Genomic DNA, 18,554 nt, shown 5'->3' with positions numbered 1-18,554 from the left:
TAGTCTGTGATGTAATACTTTGTGACAGAGTATATTGTACTGAGTACAAGTGCTTTCTGTATTACCCAAATATTTCAGAGATGCAATTTATATTTACTTTAGACTAACCTATTGCACTAGCAAGATATTAGTAAAGTTTTGCATAATTTCTCTCTTAAATTAACAGTACGTGATGTGTTCTTTAATAATAAGAAAAAGAAAAACTGAAACCAACCCAAGAAAAAGACCACCATTCCATATTAACTTCCCTTGAACATTTATCTGTTCTCTGTTACTTTTTATATGATACAACACCTATCATCTTTCCTTCAGAATTTTCCCAAATTTTCTTCCTTGGCTTTTGAGTTCAGTGCAGATCCCTGATATTTAGTCTGCAAATGTCAGCCTGCTCTACCCATGCTGAGACTGCAGTTTTGTGAACATGCTTTTTGGGGTACCAAACCTGATGAGATTCCACATTACAACGGGAAGTGTAGTACCCGAGACCTGGCACCAATGGTTCTGGGATTGATTCTCTGCTAACCACGATCAGCTCTGAATGAAACAAAATCCTATCTGTTTGCAAAATGTCCAATAACTCTTTCAATACCAGTGAATCCAGTGAAGAACTAGTTTTCAGTTGGTACTATTTTCATGCGTCAAGCTCTGAGCTGAACACACTGTGTGGCAAGATTTTATGTAAACCTTGTCCAGTTGAGGAATTTATGAAGGTTGTTAGACCATAGGGTTTTTTTTTTTCCTGTTCCACCTCATACTCCATCCTTCTTCTCTTCAAGTCTTCTTATTTGTTGAATTTGTGCCACTCCAACCTTGATTTGTTGAACCGTACAGAGTAGGGGGATTGAATTTATTCCATTTCATGGTGTGTAAGTGTATTAACTAGTTCTCCCATTTCAATGCATGTATTAAGTATATTGATGTTTCTCCTTGTGGAAGCTGCTGTTTGGACAGTGATGGAAGTTTGTATTTGCTCTTTACCATCGGAAGAACTAAATGAAAAGTGATGGTGGTGAATAGCTCCCTGTCAGAAGTCTTTAAATGTGAATGCTAACCACAACTGAAAAATTACATGATGTACTGCCATTTCAAAAGATGATTAAAACTTACATATTATCAAAGGAAATAAACTAGAATAAGTGCAGAACATCTTGTATATGATTATTTAAATCAGATTTAATGTAGCTTGTAAGCAAGCAGCCAATGCCGTTCTTTTGCTACTCACTCCAAGATACATTATATCCATATGTACATATATACATATGTGTGTGAGTGTATATACACATACATATACATATTTATGTGTTCATTTGTGTATGTATATGCATTCATACACATGCACATCCACCCTCTAAATATGTTATAGGTATGTGTAATTGAAAAAACCCCAACCCCCAACCGAAACCTGTGAGTATTCTACGTGATATTTAAATTTCAAGTTTGGGCCATCATTCCAACAGTTGTTTAATAGAAGTTCTGTGACCTTAAAGATTATAATAGCTTTTTAAATTATTTTACCATAGGGTGATTTTGAAAGTTCCTCGGATTCAGGACTAAAGTTTTTAAAACCCCAAACAAATAGGTCTGTGAAGCAGTTCGTTTTAGTATAGATGGTTTGTGTTTGTATAAGAACCAGACACTGAAGTCTATCCTTGCAGGTACTTTTCTTTTTAATTTGAGGTAGTTTTCTTACTGAGTATCTTTGCTGATATATATATATTTTGTGTGAACTTGAAAAACAGAATGAATATTAAAAAAAAAAGTTAAAAAAATGTTTTGGGCAAGTCAGTTGTCATCTTCATGGATGAACAGGAGATTCTGTGAATCTGTGTATTTGGGAAATAATGAAAGGTATTCATTTCACTGCATATTTATTAATTATGCGGAGCATATCTTTTTTTGAAGTTTGTAATATCGTTACTGTCTTCTTGTATCTCTGATACAACTATTAATTTCCCATTCTTAGAGGAAGAAAAATATATACAATGGAAACTGTTGTGGTAACAACATATTTGCAATACACTATAATCACTATAATAAATATTATGGTGATAACAGTAAACATATTTGTCTTTATGAGGAAAGAGAAGTGTATGTGTTGTAAAACAGGTTGCCCAGAGAAGTTGCGGATGCCCCATCATTGGAGGTGCTCAAAGTTGGACAGGGCTTTGAGCAACCTGATCCAGTGGAAAGTATCCCTGCCCATGACGAGTGGGTTGGACTAGATGATCTTTAAGTTCCCTTCCAACTCAAACTATTCTGTGATTTTATGATAAAAGAATATGGAAAATTGTGTATGATATGTGTCTTTATGTAGCCATGGAGACTAATCTAATTCTGAGACAACAGTTGTACAGCCTTGTGTTTGTTTCTAGCAAATACTTCAAAAACATTACTTAACTGAACTTAGTTGATGGGATAGTTTGCCTCTGGTAACTTAGAACTGAACAATGAAAGTTGTTACTAAATGGTCTTTAGTGTCTGGTTTTCCAGAATATCTAAGGACAGGGTTTTTTTTTCAAGAAATAGAAAAAACCCTGTGATAGAACATTGGATGAGAACTTCCCTCAAGTGTTTGGAAAACATATACTGAATATAATTTCCTAAGTATAATTTGCTATCCAGCCACTATGGCTGAACACTTTTAATTTATATATAACTTTTTTTTGACAGAAATAGTCTGAAAAAACCCTGAATATTTCAAGTGAACTTGTTAGCAAAAAAAAAAAAAAAAAAAAAAATCTCCTCTTGTATATATATCATGTATTGGTGGCAATACAATTTTATGTTGGAAAAGTTTGTAAACTTAACTGTTCAAAATTATAGTAAATAAAAAATTCAGAATAACTTAAAATTGTATTTTATTTGTGTTCCTTCACAGCATAATAATACTACACACAATAGACAGATGCATAAAAATAAAACACTACTGTTAAGTAGTGACAATATTGGGAATCTGTGCTTAATCAGTGAGCTCCAAGCTCATTTGTATCATTTGTATTGTTATGCTACCGTGCATGAAGAAGTAGTAATGAAAAAGCATTTGAACATTCAGTATCTATAACATTGGGAGGCTATGGAGGTGATTGTAGAAGTTCTTGTGGTTTTGGTTTTGTTGTTGTTCCCTGGATCATAGACTAAATCTGCTTTACTCTTCCCTTGCCATCAGGCCTGAGTCTCTAGTGTGCTTTATGATCATATAAATGCAGATGCTTTTCTGCAGTGTTTTTCTGGTTTTGTCTTCTGCTGTTCCTTTCTGTAGTTGAATACTTCTCTCCCTATAAAGGCATTCAGTTTTATTACCAGATCTTGTCCTAGTCTCTGATAGTCTGGACGTACTTCACAGCAGAAGTCCCAAGTTTCTTTGCAAAAGTGAGAAACCTCAGCCATTCTGATTCTGTGATTCCATTACAAATACATTATAGTGTGTTGAGCAGAAAGGGATACAGGCTACTTCATTCCTTCACACAGAAAGATGTGTGTAGACTTGGAAACATGAAAGTTAATATTTAATGTATTAATTGTTCATGATGTCAGATCCTGTGCATGGACCACTTCATGATTATTACCTTTGAGGATATGTTGCCTGTGATTAATTGTTCACATATAATGTTTCTGGACATGTTGGATGATGTCTGAACATTGTGACAGAGCACGTTTTGAAGGAATTGTTAGTGTTACTCTTTTTACATAAAAATACAAACAAACAATACTTAGCTGTCATGTTTTCCAAGACTGTTATGCAACTTAACTTTATAATCTTTCTAAAAAGAACTTTGAAGAATGCAACTGTAGTGCAATTGGAGCAGTACAGGTAAACTGCATATCAAAATTGCATGAAACAAAGGAGTATGGGGAAAATATTTTAGATGTACTTGAAGATCCAAGAAGGCTTCATGAATCATTTTATCAAATTTATTTAAAGAAAACTCTACTTATATAACTGTATTAACTTTTTCAGAAATGTAATTCTAGATGCATGAGTTCAGTAAATTGATATGTCTGTGATTTGTCTTTATTCTGAAAAGAGCTTTGAAACATTGTTGCACAGAAAGCTCAAAGAGAAACAGAAGTAATATTGTCTGGACAATAGTAATAATAATGATAATACCAGCAGTGGATAATGAACAAGTGACAGATAAGCTAAAGTTGATTTTTATTAGTACTATTGCTTCTGGATATGTGAAAAACATCAACCTGAATCCTGTATGATTTGGCATGAAGTTTCATATTAAATGATATATCGGTTAATGATATGTAGAAGTACATAAACTGAACAGTGATAGAATTTTCAGATTACTATAGCTAGGGATTTTTGTAAATACAGTGACTCTTAAATCAGAAGTATAGATGGGTATGAGTAAACTAGGAATTTGGTTGGGCAATATGAGGTGAGAATTAAAGAGGAATAATAGATTGAAGAAAGAATATCCCAGACAGACATAACCCAGGAGTTTTTTTCCTACAATATAATTATGAATAAAACACCTTCCACATCATTTTATTGATAAGAAACTGAAAATGAATTTTAAATTCAGTACCATGGCAGGCAAATACTGATTTGATTTTGAAATTCATGTCTAGATATATAGTTGAAAATTTTGTGGTAAGATATTGCTGCAAACTTCACAGGATTGCTGTCTAACTTAGCAGGTCCAGAAGGTAAGTCATGCTGTATAGTTATGATCAACCTTGGTTAAAAGAGGAAAACAACGGTAACTAAAGTCTAGCTGAAGCAAATTTTAGGAAAAGAAAGTAAATTCAGCATGTTGGTTGGGACTCAAGCAACTTTAAAAATGAAAGAGCTCATGAAATACTGTAAGTGTGTGCATTTTCAAATGTTACATTCTCAGCGTGTTTACAAGAAAAAAGTACTATTGGCTTAGGTAATTGAAATGAAACGAGAAAATATGTCTTGGAAAATCTTTTTTTATAGCAGAATTTTTAAAAGGTGACATTGAGTAAGTTGCCTGTGAGTTTTCTTGTTTTGGTGTTAGGATAAAAAGAGTAATCTCACACCCTCTTGTGCTGCATATTGTGACTGAATGCTAACAGTTTAATATTGTTATTCTTGTATGTTGCTGGTATTTATTTGTAGGTGGAATAGTTAACACCTCAGTTATAGTGAAGAGTTGGAAGTAATTTTCAGAATGTCAGGAAAACTTTAGGATAAGCTAGTAAATCTGGTACTTTCCAGTTACCCTGGTTATTTCTTCCGTAGAATGGTACTTGAGTAGATTACTGTGTTAGAGTAATAACCATGTAGCAGGTCAGCTATGCTGCTCTTTTCTGTGCATGATCTGCATTCTAGCCCATTCAGTTCCATGTACTGCGCACAGCGAAAAAGATTTATTCTTGGTTGATTCTGCTACTAGAGGTACTGAATCTCTATTGCTTAGGCCAGCATATACTGCTATCATTAATATTCCATGTCATTTTTCAGGACAAAGAAGGAGTGGAGGGTGTATCTGTGGGAGCCATTCTTTCTGACTACCAGAGAGTTCGAGTTGAAGATGTGTAAGAAAATATTAATCTTTATTAAATATACACATTGTAGAAAGTGCTTTACTTTGTTTGTTTTCTAATTCAAATTCCGGAGCAGAGACAGTTGCTTTATTTCTTATGTTTTATGATACCCAATTCATGCAATTTGTTGATATAAGTATCTTTTTTCTTCTTTTTTTTTTTTTCCTGGAACCATGTGTTCATTAGTAAAAAACTAGTAGAGTCTATACTGGATTTTTGGATTGCTCCTCAGGTCTGTCATGGATCTGTTGAAAATACTCAGAATTTTGGTATGAAACTAGTTGAGTAGGTTTCAGATCTTTAATTTCAACAGAAGGCTCACTCAATTCCAGTGACTACCATGTTGTGGTCAAGTATCTCTATTTTTCAACAGAGTTTTAATATAGAGGGACATCCTGTGACTTGTTATCAGGAGTTAACTGCAAGAGAATCCTTAGGTACATATCTTCCCTTACTTCCTTAAAATCTAAAATCAGTTATCATTAATCAGCTTTTATTTGTCATTTCTACTCTGTGCATTCTAAGTCTAGATAGATTGTGATATTTTTAAGTCTTAATTTAAAAAAGGATTATGTAATGGGAATTGTGTGTGTTATATATGGCAAGACTTGATTTGGGTCTGGAAAAAAATTTTTCACTATATATGTCTGATGAAATGCAAAACCACCTTGTGTTAAAAATTAATTACAGTTTCATGAGTTCATTAGTTACTTGTTGATGATAAAAGCAAATATATGGAATCCTTTATGAACTGTAAGAATGGTGAAGTTAATGCTGTGCCAACTGAACTCACATCAGCAAGTTCCACAGCATGGGTGTTTCCTTTACACTTTACATAGGTAAATTGAGTCAGGAATAGCTCTTTTCTTTTTCTTTTTCCTTACACTTAAAACATTTTAATGACTGCCTGATCATGTTACTAGATATTTTAGAAAAGATTGCTTTTGTTGATTGTGGGTTTCAGATCTTTTACCACAGCCAAAAGATTGACAGGACATCACAATATTTCGGGCAGACCTGATTAATTCCAAGGTCGCTCAGTGGTAAAAAAATTTTACATTGATCTGTAGATTTACCCCTTGATATAAAGTTGTTGCACATAAACCATCCTGGTTACTTGGACTCAGCAATTGATTAGCTAAAGTTAGGCACCTAAATGAACTACTTCACATTCAGAGTTGCTAAATATTTCTGTTAATTTCACAACTTAGTGTGCTGTTAATATATATGAAAGTAATAACAAAACCAATCAGATTATTTGGGTGCTAACTATGGATTTACATGTCAACGTTAAACATCCATTTAACTGTAGTCTTGACACTAATACTAGTGGGTCTATTTAACATATAGGAGAAAGCCCATGTATTAGTTAAACAACGATAATTGATAAATATCAATATATGTAAATTTTAGTGCTCTGAACTAGTTCTATAGTTAAATGTTTTCAAGTTTTCAGGAACTAGGCATTACACATTTTATCACCAACTGATGGTACTTGGCAATTTGCAGAAGGGTTACCTATCAATAGTGCAAATTAGTGATTCTCTAATATGATAAACAGTCAAATGCCGTGTATCAAATGCTGTCTAAATATTATATGTATCAAAACAAATAATTAAATTTACATTAACAAATTGTTACTTTGTATCACAAGCTGTATACATTTTCCTGAGTGATTCTTTTCCTTGGGTGTTGATCCAAATCACAGGTTTGTTGAGTGTAACAGATTCAGCATATTGTACTAGTGATGTGTGCCACATTTATCAGAGAGCGGTAACTTTTGCCTTAGCTGTGTTCATAAAATGGGATCACTTCCTAAAGTATTAATTGGTTTGCATCCCTAAAGGTTTAGGAATGTGTTTTCTCATGGTTTTACTTATGTTCCCATGCAAATCTGTTTACATCAGTGAATTGCATCTCACTTACATAGATGAATTATAGTCAGAACAAGTTTATTTCATTTTTTAAATATTAGACTTAATGTATATACTGAAATCTAGGAATAGTAAAGTATTGTAATTGAAATTGTAGAAGAAAAATTATTTAAAGGTAGGAAATTGGAGAAATTAATTTTCTTTAATTTTACACGAATCAGGCTGTATAAAAGCATAATGCTTGGCTTTATCCAATTTTTTCTTTGTTTTTAAGGTGCAGAAGGCTTAATCTTCAGCCTTTAGCTTACCTTTGGCGCCAGAAACAGGAAATATTGCTCAAAGAAATTATATCTTCTAACATTCAAGCCATAATCATAAAAGTGGCAGCTTTTGGTACGTATTCAGATTATGAGCAATAGCGTCTACTGAAACTTCCCATGGACAAATCCACAACATAATAGAGAAAATCAGAAATTTTGTTCTATATTTTAGGATATGAGATGTTAATATGAAGAAAAATTTTAAAAATTACATTGCTGAATAACAGTCATGATGTCTGAATAATTAATTTACCTGTATGCAATTCATTCTTACAGGAGACATGGAAAAGCTGGAAAGTAATTAATTTTTCCTAGCATAGTCATTAAGTTCCTTTTGTAATTTTTTTCTTCTAGTTTGGTTTTGATTTGCAGTAAAGATGCATTCAGTGGTTCACAGTATTGTCATTTATAGATAATGCAGGCTAGGGGCTAGACAATATTATAAAGCAACCCTGAAAGTTTTAATAGAAATACAACAAATTAACATCAAACAAGATGTAATTATATGAGGCCAAAACGCTTTGTGTATCAACAGTCGTTGAGTTGGTAAAGCATATAGCAAACAGAAATAGTTTGTCATTGCCTTAAAAAAATAGTGTTTACAAAATGTAGTATTTACAAAAATGTATTTACAATGTAGTTGTTTAGTATACCAGAAAATCAACATCTTTTCATTGGTCAAATATGTATATGTAAAATGACGTTTGTATAATGAAGCAAATCAATATGAAAGATAACCTGTTTGTTTATTGTTTGAATGTGAAGATAAGGTCAAGTTATAGGAAGGCTTATTGAATGACATGCTCTATAACCCTAAGAAGCGCATAAGACACATGTTAATGGTACAATATATTCATTTCAGGCCTCTGTGCAGTTTTTCATTTAAGAGTACCAGATGAGATCTTAAGCATTTAATTCGACCAAAGGACCTTTTCTTTTTGGGTTGGCTATAGATTTGCGATCCATTGTACCAAAGAATGGCTAGTATAATACAAGAGTGTCAGTGGCATCAGTGGTTAAAGATGTATGTTTAAAAAATAGTGTTGTATAATCTTGCATTAGAAGTCTGATGGCTGATTTATCTGGGCAACTTTCACATCAAATTCCTATTGTCTGTTGTCTTTAAAGAACGCTTTCTGAGTCATTTCTCCTTAAATATTAACCAAGAATTGAATTATAATCCCTTTAGACTGGATGAATTCCATGACTTTTTATTTATTTATTCCTCTTTAGCTGGTATGGTTTCTAACTAGTTTTTTACGTTATCACTATGATGGTCTTGCTTTTTTGTTCTATAGGATCTACTAGGGCTGCTAGTGGGATGAGAATGATTAGAAATACCCCATTCCTCTCGTTCACTTACAGGTAATAGGCAGCGTAATTTAATAGCATTTTCCTGAATTTTGGAAGGCCAGTTACAAATACACAGGAGTTGAATGCTGTGTTTTCTACTATAAAACACTTCTTTTTTAAATTGGAAAGAAAACCCGCCTTTTTTAAAGGAATAGTTTTCAGGCCTTGTAAAGTACATTTTTATATTTATGTTATTTTTCCATAAAATACAATGCTTTCATTGCTTATGCTGACATGATGAAAAAATAAAAGTCCACAAAGAATATGTAACATGCTTTTTCACATCAGAAATATTTTTTAAAGAAAATATGATTTAAATAATAAATAAAACTGTTTCACCAGTAGACATTGTTGATGACCTGTGATATGCCTGAAGCAAGATGAGCTTGTCTTTTGTATTCTACAATCTTAAAAAAACCTTAAAATGCACTAGTTACTGCACAAAGAGTGCTTTGTGGGCTATTCATTGAAGGAGCGAATACCATAAATACTTGTAGATAGCAATTAGATAGAAAATCACTCCGAGATTTTTTTCCTTTTTATTTTTTTTGGTTACAGGTAAAAGAAAGATCTTATCAGAGTCAATTTCTCACCTGCCTCAGGCAGACGTAATTAGATGTAAGCAAATTTAATGGAGCTTGTGTGCTCTGGGGCCATTCTGTAATGCTTTAATAATTGCATGCCTTATTAAAGTGGATTTAAGGTATGAAGGCTGTTTAACATATCAAGTGGGAAAGAAGATAAGATACAGTTTAACTCTTTGCCTCTTAGATTAATAATCAAAGCTAAACTGCAATGAAAATATTTAAAATAACAGATTTAAGAGTCTGAAGGGTAATGCATTAGATGGTACATTGTACAGATGTTAATGCAAGAAGCAAATCTGTAACCTGAGCTTGACATTCATCAGCGCTGGCATACTTGTACACCCGCCTTGTCCTGTTTTCCATTAACTCAGTGCCAGTATTGGCAAGGTAAAAGCCTGTCATTTTATGTAGAAAACACATAATTATGCAAGTAAATGAGCATTAGTTTAGTACATTTCCCTAAATCCACCATTACAAATTAATACCATAAACTTTGCCAGTGGCAAGAGTTTTCTATCTCAGAATAGTGTGCTTTTCCAGATGGGATACCAATTGCTCTCACTTACATGCAAAAGAAGTATTGTTAGCAAGCCTTCTTCACATGCCTTCTGTTGATCTATAAGTAGATCAGCTTGCTTTCTTTTAGGGTGTATTTCAGAGGCTTTAATGATGAGAGAAAAACATTCTGTGATCTAGCAGCAAACCTGAGCTATAAAAAAAAACCCCACAACTGCTTATGCATATTTATCTTCAGTGCCATTTTCTTGCTGCTAAAGACGCATGTATGATGCATGACACTTTCATATTTGAAATATACACCTCTTCAGTGGAAATCCCAGAAAGTCAGAATGAGGTTACTTGGTAATAGCTAAAATAGAAGCAGTTACTGTTTTTAACATGTGTATGCCTGAAATTCCAGTAATATCCATTGCTCATGTAAGGCAGTCTAATATAGCACTGTGTAATATAACAGAGACTGTAATATAACACAACAATAAGATTCGTTTTTTATATTCTAGTTCTCTGGAGACATTTTTCAGATTAAAATACTAATTAACTTGCAGGGTACGCTTATCACAGATTCAACTCCTAATCTTGGTAACTTTATATACTGGTCTTACCTGTGCCACATTCTAAAGCAAATTGCTTCCACTGCAGCACAAGGTGTAATAGTCGGGTGGAAGTGAGAGAAGGAGAAAGGTTACATTTGGAAGGAATCTTTGGGTTCCTCACAGCAGGGTCCTTAGTAAAAATTGAGCACCGAGTTTTAGTTTTACTTATGTAGTTAACTATACCTAAATCTTGTTAAGAATTAACACTAAAACTTAAGCGCCACTATACATTTTAAAATATGACAAACTTCAATTCTTATATATATGAGAATATAGTTGAAATTGGTTTTATGTCATGCAGTTAAAGCAGTTTGTCCTCAGTGATTCTAGTCTTTCTTGAAGTTTTGAGAGTGATGTTCACGTTCTGTGAGTTTTATAAGTGCACATTATTAGCTTGAGAAAGCAGGGGAAAAAATTGCTTCAGTCAAAATTGGAATATGAGCTCAAATTTCTATCTTTTATGGAATTCATATGCATTATTTAGTTTATACATTGCAGCTTGTTCCCAGTTTGGTTATAGTAACTTAATGACTTATTATCGAATTAAATACCTCAAAAAACATTGTAATTATGAGATCAGAGAATAGAAATACTAAGTTGGAAAAGAAAAACTCTTTCATGGTTAAATTATGTTTCTAACTTCTAGCTGTTCTTTGGACCACAGGAGAGAAGTGATACCATAATGCTGTTCAACTGCTGGACAATAATAAAAGCTGAAACTTTGTATCAGGGCTGGTTAACATGTGGTCCTCAGCCTACATTTGAAGTGGGGCTCTTATGCCATGGCAAGATGCTTTATCTTGTAGGCCTGGCTGCTATGAGTGCATCTAGACAATCTGCATGCTCAGCCATGGGTAGAGTTGAAATTACAGGGGCTGTGGAAGCCTAAATTTTGAGATGGTGTGGGCCCTAGTTGCTTACCCAGGCTATTTCCCTCCAACAAAGGAGTAATGAGTCCTTGGGGAGCCATTGCCGTCTCCTGCCTGTCAACAAATCCTAAAGTTCCGTCTCTAAAATGAGCTGTCTGAAGTACATATATTTAACTTGAGTCTTTTTTGCTGTGAGAAGATCTTGATGCTTGCCTCACAAGGTCAAGAAGATGGGTATACCCCTGCTGTACACAGAATCCTCTGAAAAGCTACTAGTTTAGGGATGCGTATGTTTTTTGTACATGAGCTTTTAATTTAGAGAGAGAGAATGTTACTTTTCAGTATAATGAGATCTGGAGCGTCTGTTTATTATTTAAACCTAACCACCTAGACATCTGCATTATTGCTTATTATTTGCATGCCACTAGTGTACAGAAGTGAAATCCTGACTTGACTGAAATTGATAGCCAGACTCCCATTAATTTTCATGGAGGTAAGATTCACGTATAACGTAGTACATTCAAAAAGAACTAGCACCACACAGTTCCTGGTTAAGCTCCTGAGGGCATAATTTGGTGTTGCAGATAAACTGACCTAATAGTGAGTTGCTGCCAAAGGTTGATCTTTCCTTCCCCCCTCTAGCTGAGGCTTCCAAACTACAAGTCTCTACTTGCTTCTGCCCCTGTAAAAGCTCCAGTGACTGTGTGGCTGCAGCTGGGTGATCCAGCAGAGAAGTACGGATTTTTGGTGTGTGCAGGGAACTTGCTGTATAGATGCCACGGCTGCGTAGTGGACAAAACTCTCTTTCAGTAGAAAGCTTACCACTGAATTGGGTTGGCTGTAATGTTCAATCATATCCTGAAGTAAAATTGGCGGTTGTGAGTTTTGTCTGTGCACATCATCTGCGCAATGGAAAGGAACAGTGTTCTTTGAAAATGTATCTCTAGTTTTTAGTACTGAGCAATTTTGAAGTCATCATTGGGGACATTGAAGAAACTTGTTACATCATCATCACAGGGGAACATACTTGCTTCCTCTAAATATTTTCAAAAAATTCTCAGATAATTCACAAACAACAAAAAGAAGTGAGGAACGTTTCATTGAGAAATCAATACAAGATCCCAGTTGTTTTCTTCCATATTGTATCGTAAGGATTTGTTTACTTACTTATTACTAAATAAACTAAACATTGGCATTCTTCTTGGCTAGTTCAGTTTATTTAGAGGTGATTGTTCCATTGCTTTTTCCTTGGGCAGTTACCAGACACTGGAGCTGTAATGGAGTCTATGATAGTCTTTACAACCTTTGCTCTTGATAATGTTTGGTTTTATTAATATGAAAAAGACTTAATTCTGTTTATCGTAATTTAAAGTGGAACATAAAATGACCAATAATATGTTTCCATGTACTGTCAAATTTTAATGATTGTCTATTCTGTCAGGAATAATGTATTCTAAAAAGTAGCCTTAAACTTTTATTAGAAAAATTATTCCTGAACAATGTTAAAGTAATATCTTGTATACACATGTGACAGCTTTTAATTAGTTTTTATTGTAATTTTTTTCAGATTATAAATTTGGTAAATTTACGCCTATCACATACTTTAAGAAAGATACTCTTACTAGTCTTTTCCCTCTTCTAATCCTTGTTTTCCAGCTAGCACATGTTATTGTCACTGAATTTTCAAACAAAGCTTCCAAAGCTTAGTTGGTCCTTTAGAGTTTAAGTGTATTTGACACTTTTGCCTTAGGCTTGTTCCCTAATACGTTTGTCTACTACCTCATTCATCTACATCATTCATATTATTTACAACAAAAGAAAAGGTACCACACCTGTTTGTTCATCAAACGTTGTATGAAAAGATTTGGTAACAATTACGAAACCACAGGAGCCATTTTAGCTCAGGCCCTTTTTTTTCTTCTGAGGGAAAAGATCAACATGGAAAAAATGGGAATTGTATGCAAGACCAGAAATCAATCAAAAATTAGCTTGGGAATTTAAGAAGAGTATGGTGCAAAATAGGTGTGTAAGAGAAAAGAGAACTAGGAATAGTCTTTAAGTGAAGTAAAGTTTTGATTCAGAGCAGAGCTGAAAGGTTAGAAAAATAAGATAAGAAAATAATCTTTGCATTTGGGATGTTATTTGCCTTGATGCTTGTATATGAATGACAGATACTTTGTTTCTAGTGTAAGATGAAGTTTTGGAAAGAGCTTTTAATACAGGGTATAAAGAAATGTTTGAAAATAAAGTGTGTAACAGAAAAAGAAGAAATGAGAGTTTGTAACAGTTTGCATGAGTGGATCTAGAAACAGGTTTGAGAGAGCTATGATTCCTTCTTTGCTATCTCTTGAGCCTATAGGTGGGGATTGGGAAGGTTGTTGATATTTTCAGTAGTAACAGGTGACAGGAGTTAGATTGAAAGTTGACATTCTTGAGTGCAGTGGTTCTTAAGATGTCAGAGACAGACAGAATTGAAGAGAGATGGCTTAAGAGTGGAAAGATCGCTTTGCAGTTTGGGGAGATCAGATCATCTAAAGAAAAAGTGAAATGGAAGCAGGATTCTAAAAATGGACTATTAGGCATTTAAAGTGAAAGAGAAAAGGAAGTCTGGGTTCTAGTGAACAAGGCAGAAGAATAGTCAGAGAACTTTGAGCTGAAAAATAGTGGAAGAAAAAGAGCTTAGTAACAGATGTCAAAAGCAGAAATAATCTTAACAGAATGAAAATCAAGAGGGAGAAGTGGTGTCTTGTTAACACTAGAATATTACTTGCTGCTCTTACTGTTTGGTAAGATATAAGTTCTGGATGCTCATTGACTGTGCTGAAACAGAGCATAAACTCAAATCTTTAAAGGCATATCTGTGTAGTTAGAACCACAGATGCTTGCTTTCTAGGTCTCTGTGAGTTGAAGTTTTACGAGACTTCTTGTCCTAATCTGATCCTTTGTTTCTGCTCTGACCTTTACCCTTTTGCAGCAAATCTGCTGATTTCTCCTGTCAGAAGTTTCTGTTGATGGATTTGGGGACTGTGGCTTTTTAAAGGTTTATAATTTGTCTGCATGGGCATGGATTTAATGAAAGTGACACAAATTTACCACTTGCTCCATGCCTCTTTCTCTGCCACTGAATCAAATTTCAATCCTTTTCTTCAAAGCTTAATAGCACTAGAACTGTTCAAAGCAGGGAGATGACAGATTTCTTTAATGGGACAAAACAGCACATCCTTTTTTATCCAAACTATGGTACTGGAATGGTTAACTCTTAACAAAACATTACAGTATGCAAAAGTTAAAAACACTGAAAACAAATTTATATTGGCAATGTCATACATATGTGGCTGTATGAACCAAACTTGTTATAACTTTTGTTTTAAGTCTCTGAAGTCCATTGAAAGTCCTGAGAGGGAGTTGACTAGGGCAGTATTTTCAATGAGCTGAACCATTTGCTGTATAGAGTCTTGGATTTGATTAAAGCAGTTTAATGCTGTTATTAAACAATTCTTCCACAATCTCTTTTTAAACTATGAACATTTTAGAGTTTTAAAAGCATCTGCGTGAAAATATTGCCTTGTTATTTGATGAAACAATACAAAATTTCTTCAAAGACTTATTGAGGTTTTTGTTCCTGAAACGGCAGAGCTAAGTTGCTTTGAATCCTAGATGTAACTAGAACACAAATAACTTTGATGTTAAAAAAAAAAAAAATAATCACAAGAGATTACAGATAAAATTAACATTGCTGGTATGAAGAGTTTTAGAGCCTTTTACCTCTTAGAATACTAAAATTTGATGACATCAGTCTAACCTAGTTTAGAAAATATTTGATGAACTTCCGAGAAAGCAGATAAACTGTGATCCTAAATAAACTGCACAGGAAATATATGCTAGAACCACTTCAGGATTAATATCTTATAACTTCACCACTTAGCTTGAAAAGCAGTACTGTATCTTCAGATTCCATCCCTGTAGTATTCCCATACTGGATAAATTACTCCATACAGAAAAAAAAAAAAAAAGGAAAAAAAAGGGAAAAAAAAAGAAAAAAGAAGTAGTCACATAATGAAGTTGCATGAATTTTGCTCTTTTATACAATAAATTAGAAGTATGTTCACCTCAAATCTTTTAGAGGTGGAGTAATTTCCAGTATTTATTACACTTTCCTTCATTTTTATATGAAAGTTATGCAGCTTTTACAATTATTTCAATGTTTTGGAAAAGGAAATTCAAGGAATCTGTCCAGTTCACCTTTGTTATAGAGCCTTTCATATGTGAAAGTTATGAGGAAGTTAAGAATCAACTATCAAGCTGTCAAGGTATGCTGCCAGACAAAAAGTTCACTTCCCAACTCTTCGTGGAAATGAAAACTCGGTATGACACCAGGAATAATTTACCTCAAGGCAATTTAAGATATAGATGTACAGTGCATTAATATCTATGTGGCGGGTGCATTCCTACATTGTGAAGGCTATCTGATATTCCTGCACTCCTGCAGAGTAAACTTGCTTTACCAACTAATGCTTTTGTGTGGGGGCTTTTTCTGTGCTGTTAGAAATATACTCTTTGATTCTGTATCATTTAAAGAATAGTGCTTGATCCTGCTTCATGCAAATCAATGATTTTGTATTGTTTACTTAGAAAGAAAAAACCCACCACATTTGAAGTAGAGGATTTCACCATCAGAAATAATCATATTTTCTCTGTTCCAATTCTAAGATAGGTGGTTGCAGCTATCCTTTATACTCTTTTGCTTTCTCTCCATATTTCTGTACCTTAAAGGTCCCATCACCTCCTTGTTAACTCTGTTTTCTTCTTGAAAAAGGAATTTAAAAGAGAGAGAAAGAGACTAGTTTTGGTTCCAGAAAACTTAAGTCTTCCATTGCCTCTTTTCTTATTTAAAGTTCTAAATAATTCTGCTTTTGGTGAGCAGCTGATTAGGATCTTTCCAGAAACCTTATTGTGCATCATACTGCTCTCCATCATCAGAAATTAAGTCTCAAGTCCCTGACATTCATAGTGATGTCAGTTACTAACCTTCTCAACAATAGTTCTCTTGAATGAAAAAGAAGGGAACTTTAAGTTGCTGTAACTTTAAAACAAGATCCAATTTTTTCTCCAAAAGTCTATGCTAATTTTATATATATGAAATTTCAAGAATACTGATAATAGATAGTGACTTTGGATATTTGTTTTTAACTTTATTTTATGGAAGAAGTCAGAGAGGAATAAGATGTACTTTTCGGATGGTACGGTTGGTTAGTCAGGGAAGGACAGAGGTTTTTCCCTATATTATCAACAGATAATGGTTAACTCATATTTTATTGATATGTGTGTGTGGTAGTGATTCTTTCACAATGTGTTCATGTGTTCTGGGTTAGAGTTTGGTTCAGTGTAGCTTTTAGAAGAACTTTATGTACCACCATTTCCTAAAACGAGTAATTATGATTTATTTTTATTTATTCAGCATTTTACTAAGAGGTGAAAGTAGAATTTTTTATAATAAAATACTTTCTTAAAAATCAAGACTATTTTAAATTCTGAACATGTATAAAACATGTTCTTGTTAGTAAGATGAGGCTTCAGAATATGGGTTTTATCAGCTGAATGTAATGCCATGAAAATGGAACTTGATTTTCTAATGGTCTTGAAAAATGCAGGTAATATCAGGTAGTTACCCCTCAGGTGAGGGCTTTATGCTATACTAATACATGTGTACAAAGTGAACCATTTAAAATATGGTTCTTTTGCATAACTTAACACTAGTGAAATGCGTTTTAGTAATGTGCTTTGGTACATTTTTTTCACTACAGAGCAAAGCCCTGAATTTCTGACATTGCTGCAGTTCTCTACAGCATTTGTCTTGTGGCTGTGCATAAGAGGGTTGTGCAGCCATTGTTGATATCTGCAGGAAGGAGTTCTGCTCCTGTCAGTGGCTTTATCAGGAATTACAGATGGAGTAGAAATTACTTAGAAGTGATTATACCGTTTGTGCTATCACATACTGATTTTATAGTAAAACTAGGCCACAAAACTGGAGGTGAGAGCACAATTTGCTTTACTGAGCACTGTTAAAAACAGCATTATCAAATCTTTCTAGATGTTTCTGTCATCATATACTGGTCTATCTCAAAGAAATAAAGTCCCAGTTGCTCTCTTGACAGCACATAATAAATTGACTGATGTAGTTCAGTTGGAGAGTTAAAAATGCATTGAAAATAATGGGGCATAACATTCTAGGGTTAACATTTATTCATAGATGATGCAATTAAATAAAATGGGCATTAACTTCAAGGTCAGTCAGTAAAGTAATAAAAGTGAATATTTTAATTGAATTGTAATTGCTTCCCATTGATACATGCAAGTTAAGTAAAATAGATGTCAGTGCTGCAAGTTATAGTTCCCTTCCTAATTAATTTCTTAATTCTACACACAGTCATCCAGGCCCTGGACCTTGTTGTTGGTTTATCCACCCATCCAGCTTTCTTCACATCTAGTTTCATGGAGGAAAAATCTGGAGGATGTGGTTAAATGGAATGTACTAAGAATTTACAATACATTATTTTTCTTTTTAGTCTAAGTAATTTTAAGAATCTGAATCAATCTACCCCTTTGTTTAAAGAAAAACATACCAAATAGAAGTACAGATTCATATTAACTGGTTTTTAAGTATGGTTATAGATACTTTATTATACTAATGGTAGCAGTAGACATACAGCTTCATCTATACATGCGTACCATTAGAGATTTGAGATGTGGGTTGCTGGTTCTGCAAATTACAGGTTACATTGGTTCTTGATGCCTTTAGCAGACAGTCTCTATTCACTCACAATACAAACCTATTAGAAACTAAAGGAAATAATATTTTTCAAAAGAAAGACAAGCTATCAAAAAATGGAATTCTACTGAGAAGCAGAAGGGGTGC

General features: G+C 33.8%; 1 protein-coding gene across 7 annotated transcripts in view; it reads left to right on the top strand.

The window, feature by feature from the left end:
* Window positions 1-18,554, top strand: part of DPH6 (diphthamine biosynthesis 6) — a 216,021-nt gene that overhangs the window by 43,951 nt on the left and 153,516 nt on the right. For all 7 annotated transcript variants that reach the window (XR_012650751.1, XR_012650748.1, XR_012650747.1 and 4 more), the window contains 2 exons: window positions 5,441-5,514; window positions 7,672-7,790. Coding sequence is in view for 2 of the 7 variants with exons in the window: in XM_075030369.1 (XP_074886470.1) it covers window positions 5,441-5,514; window positions 7,672-7,790 (193 nt within the window). In the remaining 5 variants the exon portion in view is untranslated. The remainder of the gene's footprint in view (window positions 1-5,440; window positions 5,515-7,671; window positions 7,791-18,554) is intronic.

Source organism: Buteo buteo, chromosome 6 (genome assembly GCF_964188355.1).
Source record: "Buteo buteo chromosome 6, bButBut1.hap1.1, whole genome shotgun sequence".
NCBI classification, from domain to species: domain Eukaryota; kingdom Metazoa; phylum Chordata; class Aves; order Accipitriformes; family Accipitridae; genus Buteo; species Buteo buteo.
The sequence above is the reverse complement of the archived record's forward strand: the minus strand, read 5'-3'. Positions and strand labels throughout refer to the sequence as shown.